Here is a 21229-nt window from a genome sequence, read left to right on the forward strand (position 1 = left end):
CCGGGTTGAAAACTAGCGATATAGCCCTTTCGCGATGCTCGAGGACGCGAAACTCGAGGGATCACTGTAATCCAGTCCTATGCCATGAATAGCATTACAGCTAACAATCAGTATTGGAAGTAGCACCGGTGTACAGAGGTGGGCCCAGAGCTGCTAATACCTCTGCCTTGACCACCTGACACTTGTGAATACTCTTCAAAGGCAGCTCCATATAATCTGTTGCAATAATCCATTTGGGAGTAACCAAGGCATGATTTACATGAAGTGTCCTCCAATCCAAAAAAGGATGCAACTTTTTCCTAATGTACCAGTGTGCAAAAGCTATCTTTTCTGTGGCTTCTACCGCTCTCCCTTGCCTATGGCTTCTACCGCTTAGAGAGGACTGTATAGCACCGTGAAGTGGTATATAACTCTAAGTGATATTGTTATTGCTACTTGCTCTTCAAACCAGAGCTTCAAGTCAAGGAGAACCTTTTTGTGCACTGGTTCTACAATAACCTGCAAATGCCAAGAAAAGATATCAGGACTGCTTGGTTGGTTTGAGGTAGAGTTGTATAACTGAGTTTTATCAACATCAACTACTCTTTTCCATCACTGCAAGCATTTAATGACAAATTAAAATGATTCCAATGAAATTTCTAAATGACCAAATACTGTCATCTTTTGCATACATAGTCATCAGGAGTAAATCCTGACACCTACTGGTAACTAAATTTTGGACATTTGCAATTCAGGACATTAAAAAAAACATATTATCCAAAACTGAATTGTGGTAAATTGTGAACTCAAATTTAAACAAAGTGTCAAAAGGTTTCTCTTGTTCCCAAGTTTACTTTTTGCCTTTTTTGGGCAGATAGAATTTAAACATATTTCAGAGTAGCATCCATACTGTTTCCAATCTCATACAATATCCAGCAATATTAACTAGATTGCAAACAGAAAATCCAATAAATTATGTCAGTCCATTTTCTCTACCATTGAATCTCTAAAGGTAAAGTACATATCACAATATTATAAGTAGATTTGCTTTCAAAAATGCCTGGTGATCAAAAATGAGCGAAGGCTGTTGTGACAGATGGGAGAGAGGGATAAAGGGTTTTGTTAACAGGAAGGGGCTCTCTTGGGTACAAGACAAAGAAAAGCTGAAGAGGAAAAACAAAGCATTGCCCCTTTAAGGACACTAAACATAATTAGGCCTACACAAAAACTATCTCATTGAGATTTAAAAAACATAGAATGTTTTCCATTTCCACAGAAATACCAGCAGTCTATCCTCAAAATAAAGAAGTCTGAGATAAATTATATGAGGAAATTTGTATCCATGATTAGACCTATTAAAGGACATTTCAAGTGAATCCCACCTCCTTGCCAATATTACTTGCTTAAACACCATGAACATCTTCAGTATACCATATACAAAATGAGGTAAATACCAAAAGTACTATCATCCTGAATCACAGAATATTAAAATGCTTGCTTGCTAATCATTTTCCAGAAAAATTGCTAAATGGTGTGCTTTTATGAAAACTGTTTAACCATTTTTAGATAGTTGGGGTAAATCTATTTTAAAATAATGCAATCATTGGGAAAAAAACTGCTACAAATGGGAAAACTACGCAATAAAATCTGTACTTAATCATCAGACAAATCAAGATTCTGTAAACAAACACTATAAACAAACTTTTTATAAACTTTATAAACTGGCTATGTAAAGTCCAGCCCTTGGCTTCCTCATTCTCCTTCAGCCAGGTTTTTGAATACATACAGGTTTGAAATATGTATTGGAACATGAACAAGAGAAGTCTTCCTTAGGCATCAGAAAATATGGCAAAGTTATACTGACAGCTGAAGTGGCCATATACAACAACTGCTTAAAAAACATGCTATAGTATCATGGTTTCATTTAGTTCTAAACAAACTTCCATTTAATCTTTAATCATATGCTACAATAAACACAGAATATGAAAGCAGTACTAACTAATCTTCCTTTATCATTCAGAACTTCTAAAATATAAAAATGCAAACCTTTGGACATTGGATGCAAAAAGAATTGTTTTATCATCTGGGTTAAGTTGCTGTGTAGAGCCATGAAAGACAGGGGCATCATGTCTTACCCATATGATGGGTAAGCTAATTTATGCATGTAACTCATCACAAAACAAGAGCTACAATCATTCTTGAAGTGTCTTTCAATCAATTCTAGGTTTTAATTATTGAAAGGTAATTTTCTGGTAAACCTTCAAGTAAGACAAGTTAGCAATACACATAAGACCTTGACTTAGGACCATAATTGAGCCAAACATTTGTGTTAAGTGACACATTTGTATAAGTGAGTTTTTGACCTTTCCAGTCTCTGTTGTTAAATGAATCACTGCAGTTGATAAATTAGCAACCCGGTTGTTAAGCAAATCTGGCTTCCCCGTTGACTTTGCTTGTTGGAAGGTAGGAAAAGGTGATCATGTGACCTCGAGCCACCAGCAACGGTCATAAATATGAACCAGTTGCCAACTATCTGAATTCTGATCCCATGGTCAGGGAGATGCTGCAATAGTAATAAGTGTGAAAAGCTGTCATAACTCACTTTTTTTCGGTCACTAAACAAACCACTGTAAATTGAAGACTATCTGTAAAAAGTAAAAGTTTCCTACTAGAGCCAGTTGTCAATCTAATGTTCACACTAGAAAGTTGTCAAACAAGGCACCACAATGATGAACCTTCACTAACCTGAGCCCTTTGCTCCTATGATTCAGAGATAGATCCTGCCCAGAGTAACATTCTACTTTTAGCAACCATTTAACAGACAGTCTTACTGAAGACCAAAAACGCCTACCTGTTTCCTGCCAGGGACAGCCCAAAATGCCTCCAGAGACAACAAGCATTACCTGAAAGTGAAAATCTCCCTCTGGTATCCACATCCTTTCAAAGTTAACTGCTCCCCAACAGCCAAGCAGCCAGTCCAAACTTACACAGCAGCTAATGAGAATAACTCAGAATCTCCTCCCCTCATCTTTCTTCCCAATCCGACATATCATCTTGCAGTATTCCCCAACCGTGGCAACTTGAAGATATCTGGACTTCAACTCCCAGAATTCCCCAGCCAGCAGGTTGGGAAACACTGACAGATATCTCTTCCTCTGCCGGCCCCGCTGGCACTTTCAGCCTAGCGAGCGAAGTCGTCCTGCCCTGCTCCATCTTGAAGAAAAAGATGCCGAGAAGAGGGAGGGGGAAGGAGGAGGGGAAAATAAAAGAGGAAAAAAAGGGAACAAAGAGAGTCAAGAAAGCTAAGAAAGGGCCTTCGTTTCCGATCCGACTTTAAGTCGGCCAGGACGAGAGACGGAAAAAAAGAGCAACTCCTTCGCTACCTCCTCACCCATCCCTCCCCCACACGGCGCCCTGACTGAAAAACAAAAAGTCCCCCCTCCCTCCGCCGCGCGCGCAATTAGTTCTCGCCACCGTCCAAATCGGATACTCGCTGGAGCGGAAGGCCTCCTGCGTGTGGGCAATGACGAAGCGCTCTCCCGGCGGCTCTCCCGGCGGCAGCGGCTTAGCCAGAGGGAAAGGCTTGCGGCCCAGCAGCGGCGCCATCACTGAGGCGAGGGAAGAAGTCGGTCCGGGAGGAGCAAAAGCGCTGGAAAAAAAGGCGGGAGAATCCCCTCCTTGCTTCCTCACAGGAGCGCGGGAGGGCGAAGCCGGCAAGCCCCCTCAAGCCTCTCGCCGCTCGCCCCCTCCCTCTCCTGTGCGCGCGCAAATCAATCCCCTCCCCCCCAACACACACCTCCGATATGTATGTTTCTTTATTAACGTTGCCCACTTTCGGTCCTCCCACCCTCCCGTCGCTTCCCCGCGGGCGCTGATTGGTGAATTGCTGAAGACCGCACAATTTCATTGGCTAGTGAGGGCGACGCTCAAACAAACAATTTTTTAAGGTTAGGTTGCGCTGCGCGCGCGCGCGCCCGGCCAGTGAAAATAGAAAGGTCGCGTTATGTAAGCGCAAGAAAGGAGCGCGGATCTCCCGCCGCCATTTTTTTGGTCGCCGTTATTGTATCCCGCCTTCCTCGTCCAATAGGAGCTTATCGCTTCGTCCGGGAATTGCCGAGAGGTAGAGGGAGGGGGAAAGCCCTCTACGAAGGCTTTTGTCTGGACGCCTAAAACGCAGCCTCGCCTTAAAGGAGCAGCGTCCTTAGAAGTAGTCCCGAGGAATCATGGGAAATACATCGGATTACTGTACTGTATTGTTTTCCGCATTTCCCAACCTTGGCAACTTGACGATATCTGGACTTCAACTGCCGGGCTGGGGAATTCTGGGAGTTGAAGTCCAAATATCTTCAAGTTGCCAAGGTTGGGAAACACTGCTGTAAGGAATGGATTTTTTCATTGGTTGAAGCCCACATCCCAAACGTTAATTACAACATAAAGAGTAGTTGTAGAGTCTGAACCCCAGACCCTGGTCGTGATCAGCTATTCAGGCATGCCCCACCGTCCTCAGGGATGGTTTCAGTAATGCAGTGTTTCCCAACCTTGGCAACTTGAAGATATTTGGACTGGGGAATTCTGGGAGTTGAAGTCCAGATATCATCAAGTTGCCATGGTTGGGAAACACTGCAATAATGGACCACAGCTGTTACCACTGGAATCGCCTATTAGTTAGTAAAAATTGTGATGTGTGTGCAATTGTGCGCCCCGCATAAGATTTGGCTGATGCACATATGCAGCAAGTGAAATCTTATGTGAAAATGCGCATGAATTTTTGGCAATTTAGGCTTTTTGGCTTTCATGCATGCGCGGAAGAAAAGAAATAGGTGAAAATTGCCAAAATCTCGCATGTATGAGCATCCTCACATGAGATTTTGCTTCTGTGCACATGTGCAGAAGCCGAATCTTGTGCCAGTGCCAGATGTTTGCGTGCACCCGCCGCGGGGAGCATACCGTTAGCGCCGGTGGCAGGCAGCCCTTCAGTGGATGGTTTGCTGCTAGTGCGGTGGGTGACCGCACACTGGTAGTGGCTGCCAGATTGCACAATTTGCGTACAATCCTCTGGTGCCAGTCCTTCGGGCACCGTCATCTTTTTTCTTTTAATTTTTTGTATGTTTTGCTTCATTCACAGAAGAAAAATCCTACAAGGGGACACTTGTGCGTGTGAAATTTTGGCATGCGCGGAAGCTAACAGTCACCAAAATTTTGCGCACATGTGTGTACCCTCGCAATATTTTGGCCAATTTTTGCTTTGCGCGAAGCAAATTCACGCTGGGGACATGCGCGTGTGCATAAAGCTGCATGTGCAGCACACCTATTGCGACTGGTAATAGCAATCCGCCCTTGCGTCAGCTACTCTATAGATTAGCATTGTCCATATTCCGTTCAGATCCGCCATGGCCATCCCTGTGTCATCGTTTATAGCAGTGTTTCCCGACCTTGGCAACTTGAAGAGATCTGGACTTCAACTCCCAGAGTTCCCCAGCCAGCGGGAAACACTGCTTTATAGTGTCCAGCTCTCCTTTTTCCGCTGGTCATTGTGTAGGAAGTGAGCACCCACCCTACTCTTAGGAAAATGAGATATTTTGTATAGAAAGTGTGAACAGAAACAGAATTCTATTTTTCTGAATTGTCTATATATTTGGTGTAGTAGCTATTAAGGAACTGTTTAGAAAGTGGGAGACTGTGAGTTCCTGTCCCACTTTAGGCACGGTAGGAAGTTAGCACCCACCCCACTCCTAGGAAAATGAGATATTTTACGAAATATTAAAAGGGCAGAATGTTTCCCCTGAAAGGGAGGCAGAAACTTAGCTCCCCCCACCTATATCAATGGGCCATTAGGGCCTGGGGCCAATCTATACTACATAACAAAGATCTACCTCCTCCAGGCAGAGCCATATTAGGAATTGCCTAAAGCCCTTTCATTACATCATCATCTAGCAAGGTTTGACAGCCTATAGGGTTGCCCATGCATGTCCCATGGGACCTCTGACAACCAATCAGAACACAAGCTCAAAACCCAACATAAAACCCAGGTAGTCTCAGCATCTCAGCCTTTTTCGCCCAGGATCTCCAGCAAGGTTCCCTCTAATTTTTTTCCCCGGTGTGGGCGGAAAAGTATAGTGTCTGAGCAGCACATTTTCATTCCTGAGCACAGATGTCACCCAAGACAACTTGTTGAGTAATTATTTGGGGCCTGGTGCTGGGGCAGAATAAGGTCCCTTCCCACTATGTTATTCTGTTACTTTATATTTCAATTAATATCATTATCCTCTTACAAATCCAGATAGGCCATCATGCCTACTCCTCCTTCTTATACATTCTTCTTAAAAGAAACTAAAAACTTTTATAAAACCCTTCCCTAATTAATAGGAAAAAAATTCCCTTCTTTTTTATTAAAAGAAATTAATAATTAAAAAAACCAAAATCGATTACTATTAAAATTTAAAAAATCAGCAAAACCAAAAACACAACTATTGATGCTTTAAAATCTTCATTTCTTAAATATTTATCATAGTATTATAGTAATAGGTTGCCATAGGTTCGCCATCATAGGCATAGGGCAGAGGTAGGTAAAGTTGGCTCTTCTATGACATATGGACTTCAACTCCCAGAATTCCTGAGCTAGCATGATTGGCTCAGGAATTCTGGGAGTTGAAGTCCACAAGTCACGGAAGAGCCAAATTGCCTACCCCTGGTATAGGGCAATGATGGCGAACCTTTTTATGGTTGTGTGCCAAAAGTGTGTGTGTGTGCAATGTGTGATAACGCGTGCGTATGCCGGCACCCACAATGCAATGCACTCCTATCCTGCACATCTCTGCACATGCACCATCCGTACATGCCCCTGGGCCGGTTTTGGGCCTGGAAAACTTCCTGCACAAAACTTTGCCAGAGTGAACGGTGTACCGCCGCCGTTCCTCCTCCTCCTGCCAGTCTCGCACTCTGGACATGGAAAGCCCATCCCACTGATGCTACCGCCCTCACCCCTCACACAGCGAGGTGGCTGTGTGGTGGCAGTTCTCACACTGCCGTTTCCATGGCAGCAGCAGGAACAGCAGGCTGGGGTTTCTTTCCCTTCCCGCCAAAGTCCACAGCAGGGGAGACAGAGTAACCCCGGCATGCCTTTCCTTGCAGCTGCCACCCAAATTATTTATTTATAGTATGTGTCCCAATCTATCTGCGTAGCTCACAATAACGTTCAGATATAGGTATATTTATTTTATACACTTCCTTTTTTCACTAGAAGTAGCTCACAGAAAAACCAATCTTAACTTGCATGATCAAAATAAAATCACCCCTGCACTGAAACAATGGGGGGGGGGGAATTCATATTAAAAGCAATTTACATGGCATCGGGCCAGATTACTTGCAGGACCACTTTCTGCCGTATGAGTCCCAGCGACTGGTTAGGTCCCACAGAGTTGGCCTTCTTCAGATCCTGTCAACTCAACAATGTTGTTTGGTGGGGCCTAGGGGAAGAGCCTTCTCTGTGGGGGCCCCTGCCCTTTGGAATCAGCTCCCCCCAGAGATTCACACTGCCCCCACCCTCCTCGCCTTCCGTAAAAGTCTTAAGACTGTCACCAGGCTTGTGGTGATTAGGCCTTAGCCCCCTGGCCGATGAATGTTATATATGGTAGTTGTTTGAATAAGTATGACTGATTTTTAATTAATTAAGGATTTTAGAGTACTGTAGTTACTTACTGCAGTTTTGGATTTGGCTTAATGTATTTTATTGTTTATTTTGATTTGTTGATATGATATGGCACCGGACCAGATTATCTCAGGGACCGCCTTCTGCTGCACGAATCCCAGCGACCAGTTAGGTCCCACAGAGTGGGTCTTCTCCAGGTCCCATCAACTAAACAATGCAGCTTGGCGGGACCCAGGGGAAGAGCCTTCTCTGTGGCAGCCCCAGCCCTCTGGAACCAACTCTCCCCAGAGATTAGAATTGCCCCCACCCTCCTTGCCTTTCGTAAGCTACTTAAAACCCACCTCTGCCGTCAGGCATGGGGGAATTGAGATACTCTTTCCCCCTAGGCCTTACAATTTTATGCATGGTATGTCTGTATGTATGTTTGGTTTTTATATTAATGGGTTTTTTAATAGTTTTTAGCATTGGATTATTATTGTATACTGTTTTATTATTGCTGTTAGCCGCCCCGAGTCTCCGGAGAGGGGTGGCATACAAATCTAATAAATAATAATAATAATAATAATAATAATAATAATAATAATAATGTTGTAAGACGCTCCTATTCCTTGGAGAGGGACAGCTATAAATCCAATAAATGAATAAATAAATAAATAAAATTTTGATTGGCCATTGCTGATTTCTTCCAAAGAAGCCAGTGATAAAAGTTTAAAGAAGCCTGGAGAAATTGAGAAAACAAGCAAATTTAGACTGAGAATTCTCCTTCTTCTGCTTTACAGTTGTAACTGTAAATCACATGATCCTGGAGATGCTACAACCGTCATAAAAGATCATAAGTCACTTTTTAAAATGATGCTGTAACTTTCATCAGTAAATGATCTATTATAAATTGAGGACTTACCTGTATTGTAGCTCCAGGCATTTTATCAAAACAATTATTCTTAACTTTCTCTGGCAAAGAATTACCAATACCTACGTGCCGACCACTAGATGGCAGCAAACGGCGTGGGTTTGCCATGTTGAGGCTGGCTGAATAATCAGAAATTCTCTCTCCAACACTCCCCCCCATCATTTTGGTTTTTAACTTTTAATTTTGCTATTCAAAATTGCTTTAAGTAGTATTGTACTTGGCTGTGCATAAAATTCAAAGCGGGGTGAAATGTTACCGGTTTGAGCTGGTTCACCCGAACTGGTAGTAAACATGCTACTGGTTTGCTGGAACCGGTAGTAAAAAAAATGCTTTTAAAAAGTTTGTTTAAAAAAGGTTCTCACGATCAGCTGTAACGATCAGCTATGTTGTGTGATCGCCGGAACCTTTAAAAAAACTTTTTAAAGCATTTTTCTTACTATCGTTTCTGTCGAATATGTAGTAAAAATGCTTTGAAAAGTTAAAAAAAAGGATCGCGGGCACAGCTGATTGTCACAAATGATCGTGGGAACTTTTAAAAAACTTTTTAAAAGCATTTTTAAACTCCCAGTTTGGGAGAATAGCAATAGCACTTAGATTTAGTTAAATTGTAGAACTGGGAGTTAAAAAATGCTTTTAAAAAGTTTTTTAAAAAAAAAGGTTGGCCATGCCACGACTCTCACCAAGCCATGCCCACCAAGCCACGGCACAGAACTGGTAGAGAAAATTTTTGAATTTCAGTGATTCAAAGCACAACTAGATCTTCCAAACTATTTTCAAAGTGTCCTCATTCCTAATACCATATATGTAATAACAGTTTTTAGGAGTCTTTGGTGACTAATAGGATAATCTTCCCAGTTAAAGAGTAATAAAACAACTGATATTTACAAACACAATGTGACATGCTGTTGTTTTATTTTTGCAGGACAGCGTAACATCCAGATGAATTCAGGATCTGAAGAAAAACAAATAACATCATCATGTTTTCACAAATATAACAAATTGATGTACTTCATGAGTAATTCAGTTAGACTCCAAAGTGTATATTGTACATTGCACAAGATTTCTCAGGTTCAAAATGCTGGCCATTCATTAAAATTTCAAGTTTTCTTACATACACTAAGAGAATACAGTAATACCTCATCTTACGAACTTAATTGGTTCCAGGACGAGGTTCGTCAGGTGAAAAGTTCGTAAGATGAAACAATGTTTCCCATAGGAATCAATGGAAAAGCCAATAATGCGTGCAAGCCGATTAGGAAAATCCAAAACATTAAGGCTTTAAAAAAAAAAGCTGCCGGGAGACGAAGCTGAGGCGAACGGAGTGGGTGGAGGGAAACCCATGGAGATCCAGAGGGGAGAATGGGGCAGGAAAGAGTGGAGAAAAACGGAGGAAACCCATGGAGATCCAGAGGGGAGAATGGGGCAGGAAAGAGTGCAGAAAAACGGAGGAAACCCATGGAGATCCAGAGGGGAGAATGGGGCAGGAAAGAGTGCAGAAAAACGGAGGAAACCCATGGAGATCCAGAGGGGAGAATGGGGCAGGACAGGGTGGGAAAAAACTGGGAGGAACTCAAGTCTGGAGGTGGGGCATCCCAGCGGCCGGCGGCAGGTTCGTAAGGTGAAAAAAGTTCGTAAGAAGAGGCAAAAAAATTCCGAACCCTGGGTTCGTATCTTGAAAAGTTCGTATGACGAGGGGTTCGTATCATGAGGTACCACTGTATATGCAATTGGCATGTTGTAAAAATATTTTTGTTTCCATTTTTAAATAATAATCTCAGTAATGTTACAGCACTATAATAGGCCCATATTATCCCGTTTTTTCAAAGAGGACCAACCAACCATGATTTACCTAAACCCCTCTCATAGGCCAATAGCAGATAGGGACCCTTCCTAATAAAGTAATTTGTTAGAATTGCTTCTCACACTGAGAGGAATGAGGAATCAAAACAGTGAACTGATACAAACTTTGTTTTAAAAGAGGCAAGCTTCCATCCACTGTATAGAAAGTGTGAACAGAAACAGGGAGAATTCTACTTTTTGAAATTGTCTATTCTATTCTATTTTTCTAGATTGTCTATATTTGATGTAGTAGCTGTTAAAGAACCTGTTTAGAAAGTGGGAGACTGTGAGTTCCTGTTAGGTATTGTAGGAAGTTAGCACTCACCTCTATCCTAGGAAAATGAAATATTTTAGGAAATATTAAAAGGGCAGAATATTTCCCCTGAAAGGGAGGTGGAAACTCACCCTCCCACCTTTGTCAATGAGTCATTAAGGCCTGGGCCAGTCTATTATATAAAACAAAGGTCTACCTTCTTCAGACAGAGCCATAGTAGAAATTGATTGATTGATTGATTGATTTTGTCCAATACACAATGAGGGTTTTAGTGGGTATATACATAGTAAAATACATAATGAAGGTTATATTCATAGTAAAATATATCTAAGAAAGAAGAGAAGAGAAGATATAGGAATAAAACATATCAATGAAAGAATAGAAGAAGAGATATAGGAATAGAAGAAAGGTATAGGAGATATAGGAGAGCAATAGGACAGGGGATGGACGGCACTCTAATGCGCTTATGTACACCCCTTACTGACCTCTTAGGAATCTGGATAAGACAACTGTGGATAACCTAAGGGTAAATTGTTGGGAGTTTGGGGATGACACTATGGAGTCTGGTAATGAGTTCCACGCTTTGACAACTCGGTTACTGAAGTCATATTTTTTACAGTCAAGTTTGGAGCGGTTGATATTAAGTTTAAATCTGTTGTGTGCTCTTGTGTTGTTGTGGTTGAAGCTGAATTAGTCGCCGACAGGCAGGACGTTGCAGCATATGATCTTGTGGGCAATACTTAGATCATGTTTAAGGCAACTTAATTCTAAGCTTTCTAGGCCCAGGATTGAAAGTCTAGTCTCGTAGGGTATTCTGTTTCGAGTGGAGGAGTGAAGGGTGGAGGAGTGAAGGGTGAAGTATCTTTGGACATTTTCAAGGGTGTTAATGTCTGAGATGCGATATGGGTTCCAAACAGATGAGCTGTATTCGAGGATGGGTCTGGTGAAAGTTTTGTAAACTCTGGTAAGTAGTGAGAGATTGCCAGAGCAGAAGCTACGTAGGATTAGGTTTACAACTCTTGAAGCGTTCTTGGCTAGAAATTGCCCAAAGCCCTTTCATGACATCATTACCCAGCAAGGCTCAACTAAGGAGCCAGCCCGGAATTGGATTTGGGGGTTCTTCAGGCTGCACAGAATCTTAGCTACAGGTCCTCCCGAACCCCTGCAAACCCCGGCAGCCCACCCTTAGCTGTCTGATAATGTACATGTATTTCTGCATCATTTAAAACAAGGGCAACTGTGTTTTTTAAAAATAGATTTGCATTAAATGATAGATACTGGTTTTAGATTTATGGAATATGTCAAAATATTGCAACCAGTGGTGGGCTATGAGCCAGAACGCTAAATTGTGCTCGCCGCCGCAACTCGTAAGTTCTTGCAGGACCAGCATGATTTTGCTGCTGCACCTGTGGAGGTAGCAAAATCGTGCATGGAGCCGCAGGTAAAACCTTGCCGAAACACGGGCGCAATTTTGCTACCTCCACAGGTGCAGCAGCAAAATCGCGCTGGTCCTGCAAGAACTTACAAGCCATGGCGGCGAGCGCAATTTAGCGCTCTGGCTCGTAGCCCATTGCTGATTACAACCATTTTAACACTGATTAAAAATGCAAACATGATTTTTGTTTCGAATCCAACATTATTTTTTCCCCAACACCTAGAATAAGTAGTGAGAAAGGGCCTTGGGGACACCGCTTTGCAGTGGCTCCAGTCTTTCTATTCAAGATGTGTCCAGAAGATGAGGCAGAGAACTATTATTTTGTTTTGACATCTAGGATATTAACCTATAATGATCCTCAGAATTTTAGTTTTGCTACCTGTGTTATCTGTTGAGGAGGAGACTTTTTAATATTAGATTTGTGATACATTGTTTTTTATTATTGTTGTGAGCTGCCCCGAGTCTGCGGATAGGGGCGGCATACAAATCTAATAAATAAATAAATAAATAAATAAATAAATAAATAAATAAATAAATAAATAAGTAAGTAAATAAATAAATAAATAAATAAATAAATAAGTAAATAAACAAATAAATAAGTGTGCAGAGTTATCTCTGAGTGGTCAAAGATACACGTACACAGAGGAAACGTGAAGGTCTTGCAGATATCCAGCTGATAGCTCAGAGATACGAGTAATAATTCAATAATACAATCCAGATATATTCAGTGTACAAAATATTATTTACTTTAGCAAATCTCTTAGTGAAAAAGCAGTCCGAGTCATACAGAGTTAAATCAGCCAATAACCCTCAATACACATACAATATTATAAGCTTACTTGTCCAGCTTACAAATACATAAACCATCATTTGAACACACAGTTCTTACTACAGCATAGTCACAAAGACAAAACAGAAATAGCAGAGAGTAGCCGAGAAAATGAATCACGCTTCTGGTTCCCTCTTATGGCAATCTGTAACACTAGCTCTTAAAACAATAGTGTGTAAGCATACATTGTTGGTCTATTTTATATACTGCCAAACCCAACTAGTTATGTACATAGTACTAACAGCATCTAATATGTAACTTACTTATAACAACTTCAAAGAAAAGCACTGGAAAAAATCATTAGAAGCTTGGAGATTGGGAGGAGGGTGTTATCAGATGCTGATGAGCCATAGCTCTAACTACTCCTTACTATCTAATTCCAAGGAAGTGTTAGTTCTGTTCATTGTTGTCTAATCTGGGTTATAGGCTGGACATGGACAAACAAACAAATCCAAACACACAGGGGGAAAAAAAACAAACCAATCTAAACAAACATGGAGGCGATAATAGAAAGGAGAAAATTACACAGGTATATGATGAACTGGAGATGGGAATGTACCAGTAATGGGTTTCACTTTTTCTACAAGTTTGGAGATGTGCATGCGCAGATCATCCGTGATCACGTCTGGGTGGATGAGCAGAGCCTCCCACCAATGCTACCAGTTTGCCTGAACTGGGGTGAACTGGTAGCAACCCACCACTGGAATGTACTCCCAGAAAGACCAGGTTCATAATTTCATAAGGATTCATGACAATCATTACTGGATTTACAAATGCAGTGGCACCTCTTCTTATGAACTTACTTCGTTCTGTGACCAGATTCTTCAGTAGAAAAGTTTGTAAGAAGCAGCAATTTTTCCCATAGGAATCAATGTAAAAGCAAATAATGCATGTGATTGGGGAAACCACAGGGAGGGTGGAGGCCGTTTCCTCCCAGGAGATTCCTAGAGAGGCCCCACGGAGGCTTCTCCCTGCCTTTTCCGGCCCTGTTTCCTCCCTGGAGATTCCTAGAGAGGCCCCACGGAGGCTTCTCCCTGCTTTTTCCGGTTGTAGTTTCGGAGGGTCGAGTTTGTAAGTGGAAAATGGTTCTTGAGAAGAGGCAAAAAAGTCTTGTACACTCGGTTCTTATCTAGAAAAGTTCGTAAGTAGAGGTGTTCTTAGGTAGAGGTACCACTGTAGTGTTTTTCTCAAAGAACATTTCCTCACCAGAAACCTCTCACATTTTTGTAGACTTTTCTTGATTTCTTTTTTGCTAACTCAATATTAACAATGTACAAATCATTCCTGGGAACAAATCTTATTATGTTCCATTCTGCCCAAATCTCTCCTCTCCTATCAAAAATTAAAACATCAAGGTAAATCACTTTTCTGCATCTTTATTATACACGGTCTTTAAGTCTCAGAAACATAAAAAGCAACCATTTGGGCTAATGTTCTGCATACAGGAGATCTACTACTAAACTCATAAATGTGGTGAATGTATTCTCAATTATATACAATGCAAGAAAAGGGTATAGCAGTCGCCCATAATGGTATATGGCAGGAGCGGGGTTCACTCCTTGATGCACCGCATGTGCGCTTCGTGCGGGGATGTACAATGCACAGCGATTAAAAAAACCCTCTGTGCATGCGTGGAAGGAAAAAACATGATGGTGCTATCGAGAGGGTTGGTTCCGGGGATGGCAGGCCTGGGTCACTGTCAGTCAGTGAAGGGCTGCAAAAAAATTTATTACCATACGGTGGGCATGGCTTATTGTGTGGGTGTGGCTTGATGGTCATGTGACCGGGTAGGAGTGGCTTGGTGGCCATGTAAACAGGTAAGAGTGGCTTGACAATCATGTGACCTGGGGGTGCTTAAAGGTCATGTGACTGGGTGGGAGTGGCTTACCGACCAACATAAGTTTTCAAATAGGTGCTTGAACTCTTTTCCAGTTGATTAAGTCACATTATTTGAATAGATACAAAACGGACAAATGATGGCCAGCATTATTTGTTGAGGAGCACAGTGACATTTTAAAGGTTTTGTACTGAACCCACAAGGTTCAGTATGATAACAGATTAGGCAAGTAGCTCAATTTTCTTTAATTGCTATAAAAGTTCAGTTCTAGATAACGATTAAAATGATTAAAGGGTTTATGGGTAAAATCATAGTATTTAATTATTTCCTATTTTAAAAGTAACTAAGGGTCATACTGAGGTACTAGAGAAGGAAGGGCAATAAAAAAAACTATTATTCAATAAATAGTGCATAAACCTACTACCCTCATTGAGTGGTTCCCCCACCCCCTCTGCTGTGGGGGCAGCAACCTATCACTGCTGCTGGTTCCAGTGACCCAGCTCGCCAACTTACTATTGGTTCTATAGAACCGATCTGAACCAGGAGGAACTCACCTCTGGTATGTGGGAATGACTTTGGGAGACAGAAGAAGGAACCACAGACTAGACAACCATTATGCATACTATCTGTATCTGAATTGACAGAAATAGAAGGGATGTGGGAAGCATTTGAAAAGGAGCTTTCTCTAGATTTCCAGGGAGTTAACGTAAAGGAGGGAAGAAATATTATTTGACTTGCAGGGTTCTGTTAATTTATTTACTTATTTATTTATTGGACTTTTATGCCCCCCATCTCTGAGGACTCAGGGTGGCTTACAACGTATAATGAAACAATATGTAACATCCCAAATCCAATTAATTTCAATTAATAGTCTAAGAAACCCAAAAAACCATAAAAATACACTCATTCCCATTCAATAGACTTACTCACAACACATTTGTCAGCCAAAGTGCTGGAGTCTAATAGCCTCAAGCCTGGCAGCATAGATGAGTCTTGAGATTCTTGCAGAAGGCGAGGAGGGTGGGGGCAGTATGAATCTCCAGGGGAAGCTGATTCCAGGGGACCGGGGCCCCCACAGAAAAGACTCTTCCCTTAGGCCCCACCAGGCAACATTGTCTAGTTGACGGGACCTGGAGAAGGCCGACTCTGTGGGTCCTAACTGGTAATGTAACATTGTAATAAAGATAGAGCTAGTATTCATTGTTATCCTACTTCTTGTCTGGACTACCCAACAGGTTAACAAAGAGAATCCAAATACAGTGGTACCTCTACTTACGGACTTAATTCATTCCGTGACCAGGTTCTTAAGTAGAAAAAATTGTAAGAAGAAGCAATTTTTCCCATAGGAATCAATATACAGTAAAAGCAAATAATGTGTGCGATTGGGGAAACCACAGGGAAAGTGGAGGCCTTGTTTCCTCCCAGAAGATTCCTAGAGAGGCCCCACAGAGGCTTCTCCCTGCATTTTCCGGCCCTGTTTCCTCCCAGGAGATTCCCAGAGAGGCCCCACGGAGGCTTCACCCTGCATTTTCTGGCCCTGTTTCCTCCCAGAAGATTCCTAAAGAGGCCCCACAGAAGCTTCTCCCTGCATTTTCCGGCCCTGTTTCCTCCCAGAAGATTCCTAGAGAGGCCCTACGGAGGATTCTCCCTGCATTTTCCGGCCCTGTTTCCTCCTGGGAGATTCCTAGAGAGGCCCCACGGAGGCTTCTCCTGCATTTTCCGGCCCTGTTTCCTCCCGGGAGATTTCTAGAGAGGCCTCACAGAGGCTTCTCCTGCATTTTCCAGCCCTGTTTCTTCCCAGGAGATTCCTAGAGAGGCCCCACGGAGGCTTCTCCTGCATTTTCCGGCCCTGTTTCCTCCTGGGAGATTCCTAGAGAGGCCCCACAGAGGCTTCTCCCCGCCTTTTCCGGTTGCAGTTTCGGAGGGTTGGGTTTGTAAGTGGAAAATGGTTCTTGAGAAGAGGCAAAAAAGTATTGTACACCCGGTTCTTATCTAGAAAAGTTCATAAGTAGAGGTGTTCTTAGGTAGAGGTACCACTGTAAATAGATTAAAGCCAGGGGCGGACTCCCATTCCCGCCATTACCGGTGCACTGAGCGCACAGCTTTGCTTGACCTGCATGCGCGTGCATACATTCCAGCATGTTTTTGCTTCTGCCCATGCGCAGAAGCAAACATTTGCCAAAATCTCACACGTGCGCGCATTCCCTCACAAGATTTTGCTTTTTGCAAAATCTCACACGATGGGGTACGCATGCACACAGGACAAGTGAAGCTGTGCACGGGGCTCAACTTTTGCTACTGGTGCGGCATCTTTATCCGTTCTGGTAGCAACCCACAAGTGGTTTAAAGCTACACTTAGAAACATAGAAGTCTGATGGCAGAAAAAGACCTCATGGTCCATCTAGTCTGCCCTTATACTATTTTCTGTATTTTATCTTAGGATGGATATACAGTATGTTTATCCCAGGCATGTTTAAATTCAGTTACTGTGGATTTATCTACCACGTCTGCTGGAAGTTTGTTCCAAGGATCTACTACTCTTTCAGTAAAATAATATTTTCTCATGTTGCTTTTGATCTTTCCCCCAACTAACTTCAGATTGTGTCCCCTTGTTCTTGTGTTCACTTTCCTATTAAAAATACTTCCCTCCTGGACCTTATTTAACCCTTTAATATATTTAAATGTTTTGATCATGTCCCCCCTTTTCCTTCTGTCCTCCAGAATATACAGATTGAGTTCATTAAGTCTTTCCTGATACGTTTTATGCTTAAGACCTTCCACCATTTTTGTAGCCCGTCTTTGGACCCATTCAATTTTATCAATATCTTTTTGTAGGTGAGGTCTCCAGAACTGAACACAGTACTGTATTCCAAATGTGGTCTCACCAGCATTCTATATAGCGGGATCATAATCTCCCTCTTCCTGCTTGTTATACCTCTAGCTATGCAGCCAAGCATCCTACTCGCTTTCCCTACTGCCTGACTGCACTGTTCACCCATTTTGAGACTGTCAGAAAGCACTACCCCTAAATCCTTTTCTTCTGAAGTATTTGCTAACACAGAACCGCCAATACAATACTCAGATTGAGGATTCCTTATGTTTTTATTGACTATAAGGTTAAAAACGATGCACACTCACCTCAAAGGAAAGCAAGCAGCTCTGCAGGGATCAGGTCAGATGGGATCATGCCTTGTTGGTAAAGGTACCATCCTGCAGCAGACGCCAAGCCAATGATGAGCAGAGTCCCCAAAATACCTCTGATGATGATGACAGTCCAGGAAGAACCTGCAACAGGTAGGGGATCCTTAGTGACCTCCTCCGGCAAACCTGCACAGGAATTCTCTGGTTAACTGAATTGAGCTGATGGTTCTGAGTAGACAACATTTAAATAAAGGGCTCCCTGCTGCCTATGTACTATGGCCAGGGATGTCTGTGGTGCTCGGGACCATCCCAGATGACAGCATGCATACTTTGTGGCTAACTTAATTTGGATTTTAGAAATTAGTTTTTTTCTTGACTTCCTTTTATTGTTGTTGTTGTTATTTGTAATTTTATATTGTTGTAAGCCGCCCTGAGTCCTTTGGGATTGGGCAGCATAGAAGTCAAATTAAATAAATAAATAACCACTGAAAATCATGTGCATAATTTAGAAACAGCAACAAGTGGAACATTAGTTAGGTTCAGTGATGGGCTGCTGCCCCCAATGGGAGGGGGCACAGTGGGGGTAGTAAGTGTATGCACTATTTATTGAATACCTAATAGTTTTTTATTGTATTTCCTTCTCTAGTACCTTAGTATGATCCTTAATTACTTTTAAAATAGGAAATAATTAAATAGCATGCTTTTACCCATGAACACTTTAATCAATTTTAATCATTATCTAGAACTGAACTTTTATAGCCATTAAAGAAAATTGAGCTACTTGCCTAATCTGTTATCATACTGAACCTTGTAGGTCCATGTTTTTGTGATGCTGCAGGGGAATTCCAGCAGGGGAATCCCAGCAGCGCAAAAATGGGTGCTTCGCTGGCAACGGAAGTACGGAGGTAAGGTTTCCCAGCGAGGGGAGCCTCAGCAAAATTGCAGCATCGCAAAAACACAGAGGTCCGGAGGTGGGGTTTCGAGGACTTTAGTGTTTTTCTGATGCTGCGATTTCACTGATGCTCCCTTCGCTGGGAAACCCCACCACTGGACTTCCGTTGCCAGAGAAGCGCTTGTTTTTGCGATGCTGGGATTCCCCTGCAGCATCGCAAAAACACAGAAGTCCGGAGGTGGGGTTTCCCATGGAGGGGAGCCTCAGGGGAATCCCAGCAGCGCAAAAACAGGCGCTTCAGCTGGCAAAAGGGGTGAATTTTGGCCTTGCACACATTAATCGCTTTTTCATTGATTCCTATGGGAAACATTGTTTCGTCTTACAAACTTTTCACCTTAAGAACCTCGTCCCGGAACCAATTAAGTTTGTAAGACAAGGTATCACTGTACATAAAAATGAATAAATAAACTTTCAACTAGGTGGGAAACTCGGATTCAGGTTTCCCAATGTAAATGCCAGGATGGCTCCGAAAATAAATTGGAACTTTGAGGAGTACTTTGACTCGGACTCTGGTTTAGTTTGTATGCTACCTGGAACCTATGCCCATGTTACACCAACACTCTGCAGTCTGCATTGGTTGCCAATCAGTTTCCGGTCACAATTCAAAGTGTTGGTTATGACCTATAAAGCCCTTCATGGCACCGGACCAGATTATCTCCGGGACCACCTTCTGTTGCACGAATCCCAGCGACCAGTTAGGTCCCACAAAGTTGGCCTTCTCCAGGTCCCATCAACTAAACAATGTTGCTTGGCGGGACCCAGGGGAAGAGCCTTCTCTGTGGCGGCCCCGGCCCTGTGGAACCAACTCCCCCCAGAGATTAGAATTGCCCCCACCCTCCTTGCCTTTCGTAAGCTGCTTAAAACCCACCTCTGCCGCCAGGCATGGGGGAATTGAGATACTCTTTCCCCCTAGGCCTTTACAACTTTATGCATGGTATGTCTGTACGTATGTTTGGTTTTATAATAAGGGTTTTTAACTGTTTTAGTATTGGATTATTATGATATGCTGTTTTATTGCTGTTGTTAGCCGCCCCGAGTCTGCGGAGAGGGGCGGCATACAAATCCAATAAATAAATAAATAAATAAATAAATAAATAAATAAATAAATAAATAAATAAGTAAATAAGTAAATAAGTAAGTAAGTAAGTAAGTAAGTAAGTAAGTAAGTAAGTAAGTAAGTAAATAAATAAATAAATAAAATAAATAAATAAATAAAATAAATAAAAAAATAAATAAAAAATAAAAAAATAAAAATAAATAAATAAATAAATAATAATAAACAAATAAACAAATAAGCAAATAAACAAATAAACAAATAAACAAACAAACAAACAAACAAATAAATAAACAAATAAATAAACAAATAAGCAAGCAAGCAAGCAAGCAAGCAAGCAAGCAAGCAAGCAAGCAAAGCAAACAAACAAACAAACAAACAAACAAATAAACCTTGACTGCATGCCTACACCCACCCACTGAAAAAAACAGCAGCCCATTCTCAGTCTTAGTCTAGTCTCCCACCTCTGCTCAGGGCTTCCGAAGCACGACAGGCTGCCCTCATGATGGCCAGGTTACCCCGGGGATAACCTGGGACGTAGATCTCTGCTTCTACCTCCACCTCTTCCAATTCCAATGGCCCGTCCTGACCCTGGTTTCCTTTGGCAGGCGTCTGTTTGCCCCGTTTCGGTGGAGAATTCTTGGGGAAGATGCCCTTCAACATCCGAAGCAGGCGGACCCGGGCATCCTCGGCTTCCCCTTTCTTGGGTTCCATGATGATTCCCACCAAGGCGCAGGGGGATTTCTGGACGTACTTCTTCACCTGCTGCAAAACTTTGCGCAGTTCGGACTCCTTGCCCTTAAAGCAGGAGGCCCGGCAGAGGAAGAAGATGAGCTGGCATTGCTTGCCGCCAAAGGGGCAGGTGACGCAAGGCTCTTTCAAAGCATCGGCGGGGTGGACCGAGTGAGAAGAGGAGGAAAACAGGTCCTTGACGAAAGAGGCCATCATCTTATGGATGTCCCTCCCTTCCAGGGTCTCCCCAATGAGAAGGACCTCAGGCCTCCCCCCCACCTTCTGCACCAGGATCTGAAAATCCTGCAAGATCTTTTCCCCAGGGCCTGGGATGCATATTGGTGCAGGAAGACGCTCCAAGCCCTGCCCCTCCTTGATCATGTCCTGCTTTCATGGAGTTTCTGTCCAGCTGCCCTTCAATTAACCTTGAAAGGCCTCTAGGCAAAAAACCCCCCACGTGATGTCACAATGCTCAAGCTCAGCTTGTAAACCTGGACCAGCCTGCCCCAAAGACCACCGAGAGCGAAGGGAATTACTTAGCATGGGATTGAAGGCAAATCTGTTTATCTCGCTGGTGGACGCCAGGTGGATTCTTTCTG

At 42.6% G+C, this 21229-nt stretch overlaps 2 protein-coding genes across 2 annotated transcripts in view; both read right to left on the reverse strand.

Moving 5' to 3' along the window:
* The window catches only part of BAZ1B (bromodomain adjacent to zinc finger domain 1B), a 40471-nt gene extending 36687 nt beyond the window's left edge, over nt 1-3784 (reverse strand). Inside the window, exon 1 of the mRNA XM_070735009.1 lies at nt 3470-3784. Within this exon, the coding sequence (XP_070591110.1) occupies nt 3470-3585 (116 nt within the window). The 5' untranslated portion in view covers nt 3586-3784. The remainder of the gene's footprint in view (nt 1-3469) is intronic.
* Nucleotides 3785-17890: 14106 nt separating this feature from the next.
* LOC139154995 (uncharacterized protein C2orf72 homolog) lies at nt 17891-21011 on the reverse strand. Its single transcript, XM_070730201.1, has 2 exons — nt 20363-21011; nt 17891-18078 (listed from the first exon to the last, which is right to left on the reverse strand). Exons 1-2 carry the CDS (start codon nt 21009-21011, stop codon nt 17891-17893), a joined length of 837 nt encoding a protein of 278 aa, XP_070586302.1.
* Between the last annotated feature and the right edge of the window lie 218 nt (nt 21012-21229).

The sequence above is a fragment of the Erythrolamprus reginae genome, chromosome 1 (assembly GCF_031021105.1).
Source record: "Erythrolamprus reginae isolate rEryReg1 chromosome 1, rEryReg1.hap1, whole genome shotgun sequence".
Lineage (NCBI taxonomy): Eukaryota > Metazoa > Chordata > Lepidosauria > Squamata > Dipsadidae > Erythrolamprus > Erythrolamprus reginae.

Excerpts from the sequence above, each read along its gene's own strand:
- LOC139154995 (XM_070730201.1), bottom strand. The coding sequence starts at position 21,011 with ATGATCAAGGAGGGGCAGGGCTTGGAGCGTCTTCCTGCACCAATATGC. Across the intron at positions 18,079-20,362 it reads TTCGGAAGCCCTGAGCAGAG|GTTTGCCGGAGGAGGTCACT; the intron begins GTGGGAGACTAG and ends ATTCCTGTGCAG.